This window comes from Nesoenas mayeri (genome assembly GCF_963082525.1).
Source record: "Nesoenas mayeri genome assembly, chromosome: 15".
NCBI lineage: Eukaryota > Metazoa > Chordata > Aves > Columbiformes > Columbidae > Nesoenas > Nesoenas mayeri.
In genome coordinates this window covers 14,630,967-14,643,888 of record NC_137559.1, presented here as the reverse complement: position 1 = coordinate 14,643,888, position 12,922 = coordinate 14,630,967, and the positions used below count along the sequence as shown (strand labels likewise).

The window sequence follows — 12,922 nt, the reverse complement described above, 5'->3', positions numbered from 1 at the left end:
TAGCAAGTTCTGATTTTAAAAACTCACATACCGTTTTGGCTTTGTTGAGGTTTGACATTTGTATGTAGCCCCTGTCATGACAGCGAAGGTGCAGGAAGTACACAGGGAAGCAAACCCACAGGTAAATGCAAGGAATCCAGACCAGCACTGTGTTCTGAAAGCACGGGGTGAAGTCTGGGTTTTCTGTGTGCCATGTCAGATTCCAATCCTGGGGAGAGAAAGTGGATCGAGTCAAAGAAAAATCAAACTCAGAACTTCAGTATTTGAAGAAAGAAATAGCCACTATCTGCCTTATTCTTTACCTCTTCTTGTGTGTTTATTCACACTCTTATTAAACTGGTTTCATCCAGTGATATACCTAATTTTATTCCACTTTTTGTAGCTCCTAAGTTTTAAACATTCACCTTGCAGAAAAGTAACATGACAATGAAAGCTATCTCCCATTACGACCACTGTGCAAGGATGTGCAAATCCTCAGATACCCTGCATTTCCAGATTTCAGCATGGAAACATTATCTGGCACACAGTAAAAGTGAACAGGACAAGGCAACATCACTTTGCTGTCTGTGGAGTCAGAGCTCCCCAGCTGCCTGCAGCAAACCCCACTGAGACTGTCTGGAAATCCATACCGTCACCCTTGCAGCCCCTTTACTACTGAACAGCACGAAAATGTGAATCAATACAATTCAATGTTTCCCTATTTCTCTCAACAGCAAGATAAACCACCATAAAACCAAACTACAACTGACAGTTACAGTAGTAAAAACGTGATGATCATTTCCATTATGCGTACAAGCACTACTTACAATGACAGGCTATTTAGTAAAATGAGTTTTCATACCATATTTATGATTGGCTTGAGTTAGGGAAATCTCAGAGATGCTCCCAGCACAAACCTTTGTTAACTACCACCGCATTGCCAGATGCAAAGTGTTTTTTCAGACGGCTGCACAGCTTACGAGTGCACAGAACACCAGTACTGCTACCGGGACATAATGGCAGTCAGTAATCCTTCTCCTCTATAAAAGCCCGAGCAGGTCACAGAAATAAGCGCCATTATCCACATTTTATAGATGAGGAAACAGAAGCAAAAGGAGCAGTAGTGCCTGGCCCCTCTATTCCAACATCAAAGCTGGAAACAGATCCCGCTGCTCGGAATCGCCAAGCTTTGATCCTTGCATGTCTCCATCTTCTACTGATTAAGCAGTTTCAAACGCTACTACAAAGAGAGAAAAATAGATCTGAAATGAAACAGAAGATATAACTTACAAAAATTTCAACTTGACGCTAACCAAACATTATTTTATTATAGAGCAGGTTTCCCTTTAAATTTGACCATTCCATATTAAGATATGTTGTTGTGTTTTGCTGGTTTTTAAATAACTTCTTTTGCAAATGTATTAACAAAAATGTTTTCCTTCCTCACTTCCCTCTCAATTTCTGTCAGAATCGATCATTTCTTTATCAGTTAGATACAACTGCCAGCATGCACAAGACACACAGCCGTTGTTTTCCTCTTCTAATTCCACAGCATTCTAAAACTTCTCACTTCATTTAATTTTTGTGAGCTTAAAAAAAAATAAATCCCCAAACTTAATACGGCAAATTCAAGGAAATGAATACTGGTAGAGCATAATGAAAATGCCTGATTATGTTTTAGTGTATCTGCATAGGGGTCAAGTACGTTGTTCGTGACAAGGCGGCGGCTGCGAGGCGCTGCGGGGAAGCCACAGGCTTACGAAGTTCCCTGCGTAACATCATCGGAAATCTGAGCTGAGTCATCCTTACGTTCAGCCACCGCACAAGTGGTTCTGGCTTTCCCAGCCCCAGCTGCTCCGCTCCAGCACAACAGCCAAGGCAGGAAAGTCTCATGACTCTGCACAACAGTTTATAATTCACAAATTAGGATAAATATGATTATACAAGTAAATTGACTGGGGGTAATCCGCTTTATAACAAACAAACAAGAGCACTGACATCATTTTAATGAGGAGATTTGTTGATATCTACACACCGCCCATCTCCTTTTTCAGTGTTTTTAAATGTTTGCTGTAAAAGGAATCGGGCAATTAGCAGAAAGGGCAGAGCAGGTAACGCACAGGTCACTGCCACGTGGCTAAATAAAGTTAAAAAGGGCTGTAAGCATGACCGCTGTGCATACTGGCTGGGGGACATTCTAAAAACATGCACTATCTTTGATATTTGCAAGTTATCTGGAGGATAGGAAGTTATCTGGAAGGCAGGAGAGTAAGATGTAACGGTACTTCAGGGTTAAGAACAGAAAGTGGGTACATGGGCGGTTTGGTGTAAGATTACTGCCAGAATTTAACAGTCATGGCAACATCAGTGTATCTTCTTCAACATTTTTCCAGGATTTGGTCCAGAAGTTGCTGGTAGGAGTTTGCTTAACGTAAATACACTGTTCTCTGTAGAAATGGCTGCACCAAGGTGAGGTGCAGAAGCCCCTGCCATTTTCCATCCATTTCTGGTGACAGAAGGTGACACAGCAGTATTTCTCCTGCAGATTCCCTAGGTGCAATTCTCTCCAATGATGCCTACACAAGGCGGTGGCACAGACAGGAATTCAGCTTTACAAGGTTCCATCATGGCTGGAAAACATGTCGCTCTCATCATGAAACCAACATGTATTCATAGGCAAATCACTGCGTTCAGGTACGCAAGTCTAGACTAGTTCTGCCAGTTGAAAGAACATGCTGCTCCTTTCTTTTATATAAACTCCGATTTTCTTTTTTGTTTTCCAGCACAAACCAAAATTCTTTACAGATCAATAAAGAAACATTCACTGAATCAGACCTTTGTATTTAAAAGACACCAATTAGCAAATTAATGACATTTTTTCTGACTTGAGTTTTAGAAACGCTATTTTAGCAAGTTCTATTAAAGTACTAAAATGCCCCATTTTCACATCTCGAAGATTAATAACAATTTTCACTCTGATCAGCTAACCCTTCTACTTTGTAAGAGCACACCAAGCGACAGACCCAAGTACCCACTGAAAGCCAACACAAACTAGCAGCTTCCTGCCATGGGGAGGAGGAAGAAAAAAGGGGTTTGGTTTATCTAGAACTGTTAGATTATATCATCTGGAAACAGCCTTTAATTTAAACTATGACTGCAGGAATCCACAGGAAAAGAATCAGTGTGATCCTTGTTCCTTTCTTGGTGGATGCTGAGAGAGATCTGCTGGGGGTTCAGTTTCAGTCTAGTCCAGAAGAAGCACATCTTAAATGTTAAATAGTTTCAGGTTGGGGCTTTTTTTCCCTTTTAAAAATCCCTGGACAATTCTGAAATTTCCCAGAAGAGGAAATAAGTATTTTTAAATTTATCCAACCTATTGCTCAGTTTTCATTTCCATCATTAGTACTGTGGCTGAAAAAATACCAGCCCACAGTTTTTTGTGCCCATAGCATGTTTTCTCTTATGGCAAAAAAGAGGCTTCCTGTTACATTTGAAGTGAAACCCCCTAACTCCAAGAGCACAAGAAATGCTTGGCGTTCCCCACAATCACGCGGATCTATTCACAGGTAAACCACTTACTTAACAGTGCATAAACCCGACGAAAATAAATAACTACATTAATTCCTGTCTAAAATTTCCGGAACAGGCAAGATAAAAGCATTGGCAACGGGAGCGTAAGCCAAAGTTGCGACACAAAGCGCCCCCAGTGTGGCTAATCTGAGGAAAAACGGCGTCTGAGGCTGGAGGGACCTGTGGCCACTGTCCTGGCAGCGGGAAAGGCCAAAGGAAGCATAACCCAACCTGACCCCACTGCACATTTTCTAATTCTCACTGGAAGAGACATCAAAATCACTCAGTTTCATGTCTGTGGTGCGCGAGGTGCCATCACACTGTTAAACCCACCTGCGTGAACCAGCTGTGACTGAAAAATGACTTAAACGTTACCCCACACTACAAAAACCACACAGGAATCTTAATTTCACAGTCAACACTTACACCTCAAATGGCACTTGACACTGATATCGGTGTGTACCCTCTACTTTGATATCGCCCCCAGAAGAACCACCTCATTCGTAATACCGAGATAAGGTTTCTTTATCTTATTTTCCTAACAGTAAAAACATTTTTCCTTTAATGCAACCATTACATTTAGTAGAACATGAGTAATTAGCTCTCTCAGGCACTAAGACTGTAACTGCAGCTGACAGCTTTCATTACAATAGTATCATCACTTTCTCGTTGAAATAGGAAGTCTCACAATCTGGCAGCTCTAGATATCGTATTAAAAAAAAATCCCTAGTGTAGCACCTATAAACCCACGAGCTGACTCAACCACGATGCCACGAGGCCATCGGCCTTTAGCCTACACTATCTAGGACAGCAAGTTTCCTGCCTGTCCCCAGGCACGAGATGTCCCTGATCTGGCTGAGCATCCAGCCCCTGAGGGGCCACCAGCACCAGTGAGCAGTGACCTCTCCCTTCAAGGCTGCTTTAAAGTAACTCTGATCTGAATGTACAAGTCCCCAATATCACCATTCTCCATCAAAAATAAAAGGAAAAATAGTGACACTGTTGACCACCTTGAGAATTAAGGAAAGCAATGAACTACAAAGTGATCCACATTTGGCAATAGGCTGGAAGGTCTGTTCTCAAGTGATGAACTAATAAGAGCTCTCTGAAGTTATTCAGCTTGCCAAATCTTACCCAATGTAGCTTTAAAAATGTTGAAGAAAGGCTGAAATAACGTTCTCAAAACATTGTAAATATAGCGTCTTTATTCTGTCATTCACATTTTGGAGTCAGATAATGAAGCATATTTAGAATAGAACCTCCAACAAGCACAATCATACCCAGTCTTCACCAGCATAACATTTGCTCTGTTGTGCTTAGTGTTCAGGCTAAATCACAAGAGGTGACAGGTTGATAAAACAAGCAACAGATATTCCTACATGAAGAATACTCCAGAGCTCCCACAAAAAGCAGCAGAAACACCCACCCCTGCAGCTCTCCTGTCTGCTCAGCACTGACCACAGGCAGCAGACAGTAACAACATCCCTAACAGTGGTGAACAAGGCACTAAATGAGCTATATATGACACTACAAGCAACATCACAAACTTCCTATTCACATGCTTACAAATCCTTTAAAAATACTACTCATATTATATTGAAATTATTTTGGAAGAAGTACTACTTGCATTAAAGGATCGAACAGCTCTAGAATCAGTTCCAGATGAAGCAGCATTACGCAGAAGGACAAACATACTGCTCCACCTTAATTGACTTTGCTTTCCCCTAGGTTTTTTCTCACTAAACAGAAGTTACCCAAATGCACGGATCTCCCCTGTGACACAATGCAGTTGTTCTTCCTGCAGCTGAAGTTAGTGTAGAATCTAACTCAAATGGTACCTTTGCTGCGGTGCACATAAAGTGAGCTTATACAGCATTTAAGTAGAGCAAGTTCCTTTGAAGACCTACACTACTTGGATGAAATTACAGGTTTACTGCTTTTTTGTATCATTTAAGGGTGTACTGTGCAAAAAGGAAGTTGAAGAGAAAATGAAAATACTCGCACACATTTTACAACATTGTCTTTCCAACAGCTGCTTCCTATGCTTAGTGAAAGACGGAGTGATTTTTGTTTTTAGAACACACAAAACCAAGATTCTACCACAAAGTAAAAGCCACACAACCAAATACTTGACTGCATTCCCAGACCTCCACAGACCCTAAAAATTACTTCTGGAGAGAGAAATGATGGAATTATGCTGCTGCAGAGAACTCCAGCACTGACCACAAGCAGCGGAACAAAGGAACACAGAGTGCACCGGGCGGCTGGCATGGGAAGAGACTGGAGGATCTCCTCTGATCACATCCGAGGAGAGCTGCTCATATCCCCACCACGCTCTCAAACAGTTCTTCAGGTCAATAACAACCCAATTAGATCAATAAGTTTCTGCCTTTTTGTTCTTCTACTACCACAAAGGTGAACTAAGAAACACTAATGGCAATTACTATATTGGAATGTAAGAATTCAATTCAGATCTCTAGCTTTCATGGAGATCACATTCACCCACAGAAAAAAAAAAGTAGCTTGAGGGGCTTTGTTTTGTTCGTGGGGTTTTATTATTATTATTGTTACTACAGAAGAACTCAACCTGCCATGCAACTGAGGATCTTTTCCTCTTAGTTGCTATTAGAGTCTTGGGCAAGGGGTGGGATGGGGGGTGTTCACCAAACAAGTGAGAACACAAAACGTTTCTCCTCATAAAGCCACGAATGCACCAAAACTACTGCTATTAAATCTGAAGTTCACTGGTTAAAAAACTAGCAATAGTCAGGGAAGCAACGAAAATATAATAGTTTAGCAAAAATTCAGAAAATAAAGATCTCTAATTAAGATTTTGACATGTAAGTCTTGTGCCTGAATAAATAGCCTTAAATCATTCACCAACAAGGCTTCTAGCCCAGCCTCCCAAAATACCACGCTCAGATTGAAACCTCAGATGGGGGAAGACACCAGGCCCTTTCTCCTTCCTTTGGTTCAAAATAATTCTGACATCTAAGCTTTATTCTTACAGTCTCTTAAGGTTGTCACGAGACAATGTTGTTACAGCAAGAAGGGAAATTTTAAAATAGTCACGTAATAAACAGGGGTCCTAAAATTTGTAAATCATTTACATAAAGAATACTTAGAGGAAAAAGTATCAGTGTTTCTAGTGACAGGGAAATATCCTTAATTTCTCATAATGTTTTCTGTTAGAAATGGTTTTAGCAAGACTAGGTTATCATAATAATGACTTACAGACCTGACTTGTTAACACAGCCAAGAAAAAGCCTCTAAGCTTAAAGCAGGCGTCTGCACCTCCTTGTCCAAACCCCAAACATCAGTATTTCCTAATGTTTACTAATAGCTGAAATCCTTCCTTACAGACAGCACTGCATTATCTGAAACTGTCTGTAAAACGACAAGTAAAAAGCATGTTTTGCCTTTGTTTCCCTTTAGTCTAAAAAGTAGCTGGTGCAGAGAACAGAGCATCTGCAGCTGTCGAATGCACACGAGCTGATCTTTGTAATCCAAGAATCTAAAAGCCACTAAACTAGGGCTATTTTTTTGTGTCAGGGAAACATGGGACAGATTACATCAGCACTTGCAAGATTAAAAAACGTTTAGCCTCTTTCTACAGACGTAACATTTCCATACCCTGCCATGTCTGCAATACTATGAGACATTTGGCCACATGACAGCAAAATATTTACTCTTCACAGCTTCAGAATCAAAGAAATCAAAGCGATGGTTTTTGCCTTTCTGTTAAGTTTTTCACTGAAAAGAGTTACTTAAAAGGATACAAGAAAAAGATTCCTGCCCTCATCTCCTTTTTGCACCAAAACCCAGACTTTTGTTCAATAATGCAACCACTGAGTGCAAAGTGAAAACCCCTGCGAGAAGTTTGAACATACCTGGGTAGTAATATTACAAAGGGACTAAAATAACAGTATAAGTTGGGATAAAGTGTATCCGAAGCTACCACAGACGCAAAGAGTGAGAAAACAGTAATGTACGGAATTCTGACTCTATTAAAAGTAAGCAAAAGGTCAGTACTCGGCAGCAGGCTTTTTAGGGATGTGACCCAGAATGACTCCACTGCCGCCCGAGCTAACCTTCGCTTAGTCTCAGTATAGCACAGTGTTTCAATGTAAACGGCATTGTAATTGCAGAGAACAGTGCAACTTACTCGGGCATTTTGCTGGGTTTTTTTGCCTCATTTAACTTTTCTGAGCAACCTTGAACTGAGAGCTATAAAATGACAGATCATTTGTTAAAAAAAAATCCCCATCAACAACTGAATACCAGGTTTCATTTTCCTGTATTTCCCCTAAACTGATATATTCTGGATCAAGAGAGCTAAGTTTAATTTTTAATGTAAGTTTAATTTCTATGCAAATTTAGACCCACATGACCAACAAAAATGTTTTACAGGTCTAGACAAGAGACAGCTGACAAATAAGGCTCTGGCTTTCACAGCTAAAAAGCCCAAGGACAATAAGCCGTGAGGCAATCACCTGTTAATTATAATGGCACCGTCTTGTGTAAAGGTTTCTCTGTTTAGCACTCTGCTGCTCCTCCTCTGTTCCAAATGCTGTCCACATATGACCTTCCTCTGTCAGCAACTAAGTAGTTTTCTGATCTGCATCCTCTTTTAAACTCTGGACACAAATACATTCATAAACTCCATACCTTTCTAACCGAAGGAAGAGTCCAAAGTCGTAACTTTTATCAAGCTCACTCAGCACCACAAACTCCCTCCCTAGATCTGCCACAAACACACTGAAAAAAGCACTGAAAACATATTTTACAGGGCAAAGAAGCTGCAGGGTTCCAAGATATGTGCTAATTTACTGCAAATGTATAGAAGCATAAGCCACAGAACTTCAAACACAAAATTAATGCTTACATAAAAAGCCTGCTTTTTCTTCAGAAGTCTATTTTGGGAAAACTATCAGTGTCCCAGTGTCCTCATAAACAATATAAGCATAGCAGCTGTTTACATCACACAATATGACCTCATGAACGCCAGCCAGTCATTATCATGAATTAAAGATTTTTTTTTCTCAATAATATCCTATCAAGCCACATTATAGTCTTACAAGATCCTAACGTGTGCAATCAACTGAGAGGCTGGTTGATCTCCCCAGCTACAACAATATCAACCCAAACACAAGAGGTAATGTCTCTGGATAAACACTCAAGAAAACACATTTATTAGGGCAGACAAAACATGTCTAAAAGCCTCAGACACAACTCTGCACAATGGCAAGAGAAGCAGAGCCCAATCCCACTGAGTTGGTCCCTAAATTTTGTGTACAAGGATAAGCTTCACCTTTTCTCACCCATTCTGTTTATCTTCTGTCGCTTGGTTCCATATGAAGAAGTACTGAAACTATAACAGTGTTTGGATGCAATTTCTTTACTGACAGAGGCTCCACAAAAGATTTCTGCACCAAAAGGGAAGAAACAGGCCTGGGTTTACACAGGCATACATGGCTTGAATAGTTACAGGACTCTAGTTTTCAAAACAAAACAGAGATGAAAACTTGCTTTTCTCCTAGAAGTAAATGGAATTACTTGCTTTCAATCAACAACCAAAAGCCAACTAGAAAAATGTGGAAAAAAAATCCATTAAGTTTCCACTTAGCTAAAGAATCAAAGTTAACTTCAGCTAAATTTTTAAAAACACATATTTGCCTGTGAAGTACAGAATAGGAGCTTATATGAATAGAAGCCATTTCTCTCACATTCGCTTAAGTATAAGCAAGAACCTCAAAAGTTTCAGATTCTATTTGATTTACAGGCATCTTCTAGCAAATGAATAACTAAAACTTACCGTAAACCCAGCAGAGTGCTGGCGAGGGACTGTGAGCAAGCGCTTAGTGTGAACTTGCCTTGTCTTTCATATCTCTTACATCTTCTTCATAAAAGCCCTACTGGGGGTTGCCCTTGAAAACTCAGTGTCACAAAAACTCTTAACTTCTCCTTTAGCAATCTCAAACATGAAAAGGTACTGCGTAGTTTACAAGCTCTGAAAAACTGAAACAACCCCAAAATTTTATTAAAAGGAAGGAAAACCAGCAGAACGTTTCAAAACGTAAGTGCACTGAAACCACTGATTTGTGAGCGTGCATGTATCCAGACAGTGAGGTCACCAGCCCAAAGTGTACAGCAGCTTCTACATCTGCCTTGACAGAACTGAAATGCAAGTAGTGTAGTGCGAAACGCTACCCCTAGCACACTTGCTTTATTTTAAAGCTTTTACTGTCATCAACAGCTATTAGTAAATATTATTTACTATCTAGTAAATATTATCTACCCCTAGCCCACTAGCTTTATTTTACAGCTTTTACTGTCATCAACAGCTATTAGTAAATGTTATCTTACACCTTTCTTTATATTTTGGAGGGAATAGTCAGTGATGCTGGAGAAAGCAAGGATGAAACGGTACCTTTCCAAAAAGAGAGTCTGGTTCATAGGAAGCAAGAAACAGTTTGTAAGCACATCCGGTTGCAGTGAAGTTAATATGCTGAGTGGGGGCATAAAGATAGGTTAAACAGTGAGGGGAAAAAAGGGGAGTGAAGAAGAAGAAACAAGACAGAGAACTTGCTTGGGCTGTTGACCTTTCAGAGTAAGCATTAAATAAAATCTGTTTAATTCTCAGACAAGAACTTTCAACAACAACATTCCTTGGGTATGAAAACAAGGAAAATCCTGGGCAGCAAAGCTTAAGAAGATTAGCATACAGTCTTTAAGGGTTCATTAGTTCCTTTCAACCTGCAAAGTGCCCTCAACAATTTAAAACCAAGTTGCCCCAAACTCAGTGCCACCCTAGACAGAGAACACATCTCCTCCAACATTGGAGATGGGGCTGCTGCACCACCACAGCTGCAGCACCAACCCAGCTCACCACGAGCATGAAGTTCCACATGCCACCAAGCACCCCGCTGTCACCCAGCTCCCAGCAGTGCAGGATGCAGTCCACAGGACACAAGGCCAATACCACACGCAGGTGATATCTAAGAAGCCCAGTGAAACACTGCAAATATAAAGGGATTTTCCAAAAATCCATTACAAATTCAGCTTCAAGTAGTAGCAACAGCAGAAATACCAGAAAAGTAAGTAGTCAGAGTACCATAAGCACCAAAACCAGCATTACCCACTACCAGGAACAATGCGACAAAGTGGACAGAGTGTTATTTATGAGGACAAGTTCAGCAAGGAAGATTCTTCCAGACACATCGTACACCAACTGGAATTCACAATTGTTCTTTTGCAGGATTAGAAGAATCCAGAAATCTAAGGACCACACCCACAGGAACCTTAGCTGGAAGAAATGAAAGGCAGACCCCACGGGATTTGGAAAATGATGACAAATCACAAAGCCATCTATATTCTTGGGAACCAATGCAACTAGTGAAAAAAAAAAGTACAGAGTAGTTATGATGCAGCACAAACATCAGAAATGGCTATAGTACATACAAGGACTGTAAATGTTTTCATAATGAAAAAAATCTGCCATCAGAAATCCTATATAAACTAGTTGTTTGCAACATCCTAGGCGTAGTTCTTACTTCTACCTGCTGTTTCAATTGCACAGTCCAGAGAACTGGCAGGTCTTTTTCACAAAACTACTTACTCTCTCAAGTCATTTTTTCCATAAATCTGAAACATGTATTTGCTAAAGCTCTTCAAATAAAATGTCTCATTCTAGGAAAGGAAACAAAAATACATTTGATGACAACTCATAATTTAGCCACTTCTGAGATACCTGAAAATTAGCTGAAAAGAGATATGAACTTAAACAATGTAAAAGCAGGTTAAGAGTCACTTTTGATCAGCTGGGAAAGCTAAATATCTTAAAGTTTTAATTATTTTAATAATATCTGCCGTGTAATACCTTAATGGTTCTTGAGATAAACATACAACGGTATCTGTGAGACATACAATTTTACTTCTTTCTAGAAAGGCAGCTCATTAGCTCAATGCTATTTAGCAAACATCCGATGAGCTGTTCTTTAAACAGTTTAAGAAAATCCACGTGTTTTCCTCTTACCCCCACACTGCCCTCAGCAGCTCTCACCGCACTTATTTTTTTCCCCTTTTGAACTTCCAGCTCCCTCTCCTCCCTTCCGCCGCACAGTCTCCTGCTCCACGCAAACCGCTTCCTCCCCAGCAGGCTCCCCACGCCGTCCTGCCCGAGGCCGCGCTGCCGCCAGCACCTGCGCGCCCCAGCTGAGCAAGACCCGCGCTGCAACACTGCACATCCCGCACCTTCGCAAGGCAGGTTTGCAGCTCACCCACAGCGGGCTGCGCACTTCATTAAGGAAGAGCGAAAATATTGCTGTGCAAACATGCGATACAGCTGCTAGCCAGCAGAAAACGTGTCTTTGGCCTCCTTCACAGGACAGCACCCCACGCCCGGGCCAGCAGCCGGTCACCGCTATTGTTCGCACCCGCACAGCCCCGAGTAATGCAGCCGAGCGGCCCAACGCGGGAGGCAGAGCCGGCTCGGGTCACCCGGGAACTCGTTCCCAGTCTCCCGGATCAACGCACTTACCGGTTCCCCCCGCCGAGCCCTCCCCTGCGGACACCCCACACTCGAGGCTCGCCAGCTCCTGCTCCGCGACCCGGGCGCGACGATCTCGCACCCGGCCGGAGCCCAGCGGGACCCCGGCCCTGCCCCTCCGCCCAGCCTGCGCCGCGCTGTGCCCACGGCGAGCGCCGGCACGGGAGGCTCCCGCTCCCCCGCCACGGGGCGCGACCATCCCGGTCGCAGCCAGCTCCCCGCCACCCCTCAGCGGAGCCAAGAGCCCGCAGCCCCATCCCGCCGCTCACCCAGAAGGGCTCGTAGGCGTCCGCGCTGCAGAAGCTCTCGACCCCCATGGAGCGCGGCGAGGAGACCGCGAGCTCCCGCGGCAGCGTTGCGCTTCCCCTGCGCACCCTCCGTGCCCGGGCGGGGGAGCGCCGGCGCCGCGCCCTGATTGGCTCCGCTGTCACGGGGATGCCGAGCCCGGCGGCGCCGCCGCCCGCGCTGCGCAGTCCCGCCCGGCGGGGGCGGGGGCAGCGGCGCCCGCCGAGCGGCCCCGGCCGCGGGGGAACATCGCTTCCACACACGGGGCACGGGGCGGGACGGCACCGGACCGGGATGCTGCGGGCTCGGCCGGAGCCCAACACGTGCGTTTGTCCAGCAGAGAAACTCCCCACGCCCCCATCAGGGTAACCGGGGCGGGAGCGCTGCCCCCGCGGCGCGCCTCCGCCTGGCACCTGTCCCCAGCAGCGCTCCGGGCCCCGCACCGCTGGGCCCCAGCAGAGCCATCGCATCATCTCCCGTGACACCGCCCCGGCCACGGGGACTCCGCCAGCCGGTGCGCGGAGGGACCGCAGTGCCCCG

At 43.5% G+C, this 12,922-nt stretch overlaps 1 protein-coding gene across 1 annotated transcript in view; it reads right to left on the bottom strand.

The window, feature by feature from the left end:
- Positions 1-12,456, bottom strand: part of ABCC1 (ATP binding cassette subfamily C member 1 (ABCC1 blood group)) — a 51,513-nt gene extending 39,057 nt beyond the window's left edge. Inside the window, exons 1-2 of the mRNA XM_080353638.1 lie at positions 12,367-12,456; positions 32-208 (exon numbers count right to left, since the gene is read on the bottom strand). Of these exons, the coding sequence (XP_080209764.1) occupies positions 32-208; positions 12,367-12,414 (225 nt within the window). The 5' untranslated portion in view covers positions 12,415-12,456. The remainder of the gene's footprint in view (positions 1-31; positions 209-12,366) is intronic.
- Positions 12,457-12,922: the final 466 nt, after the last annotated feature.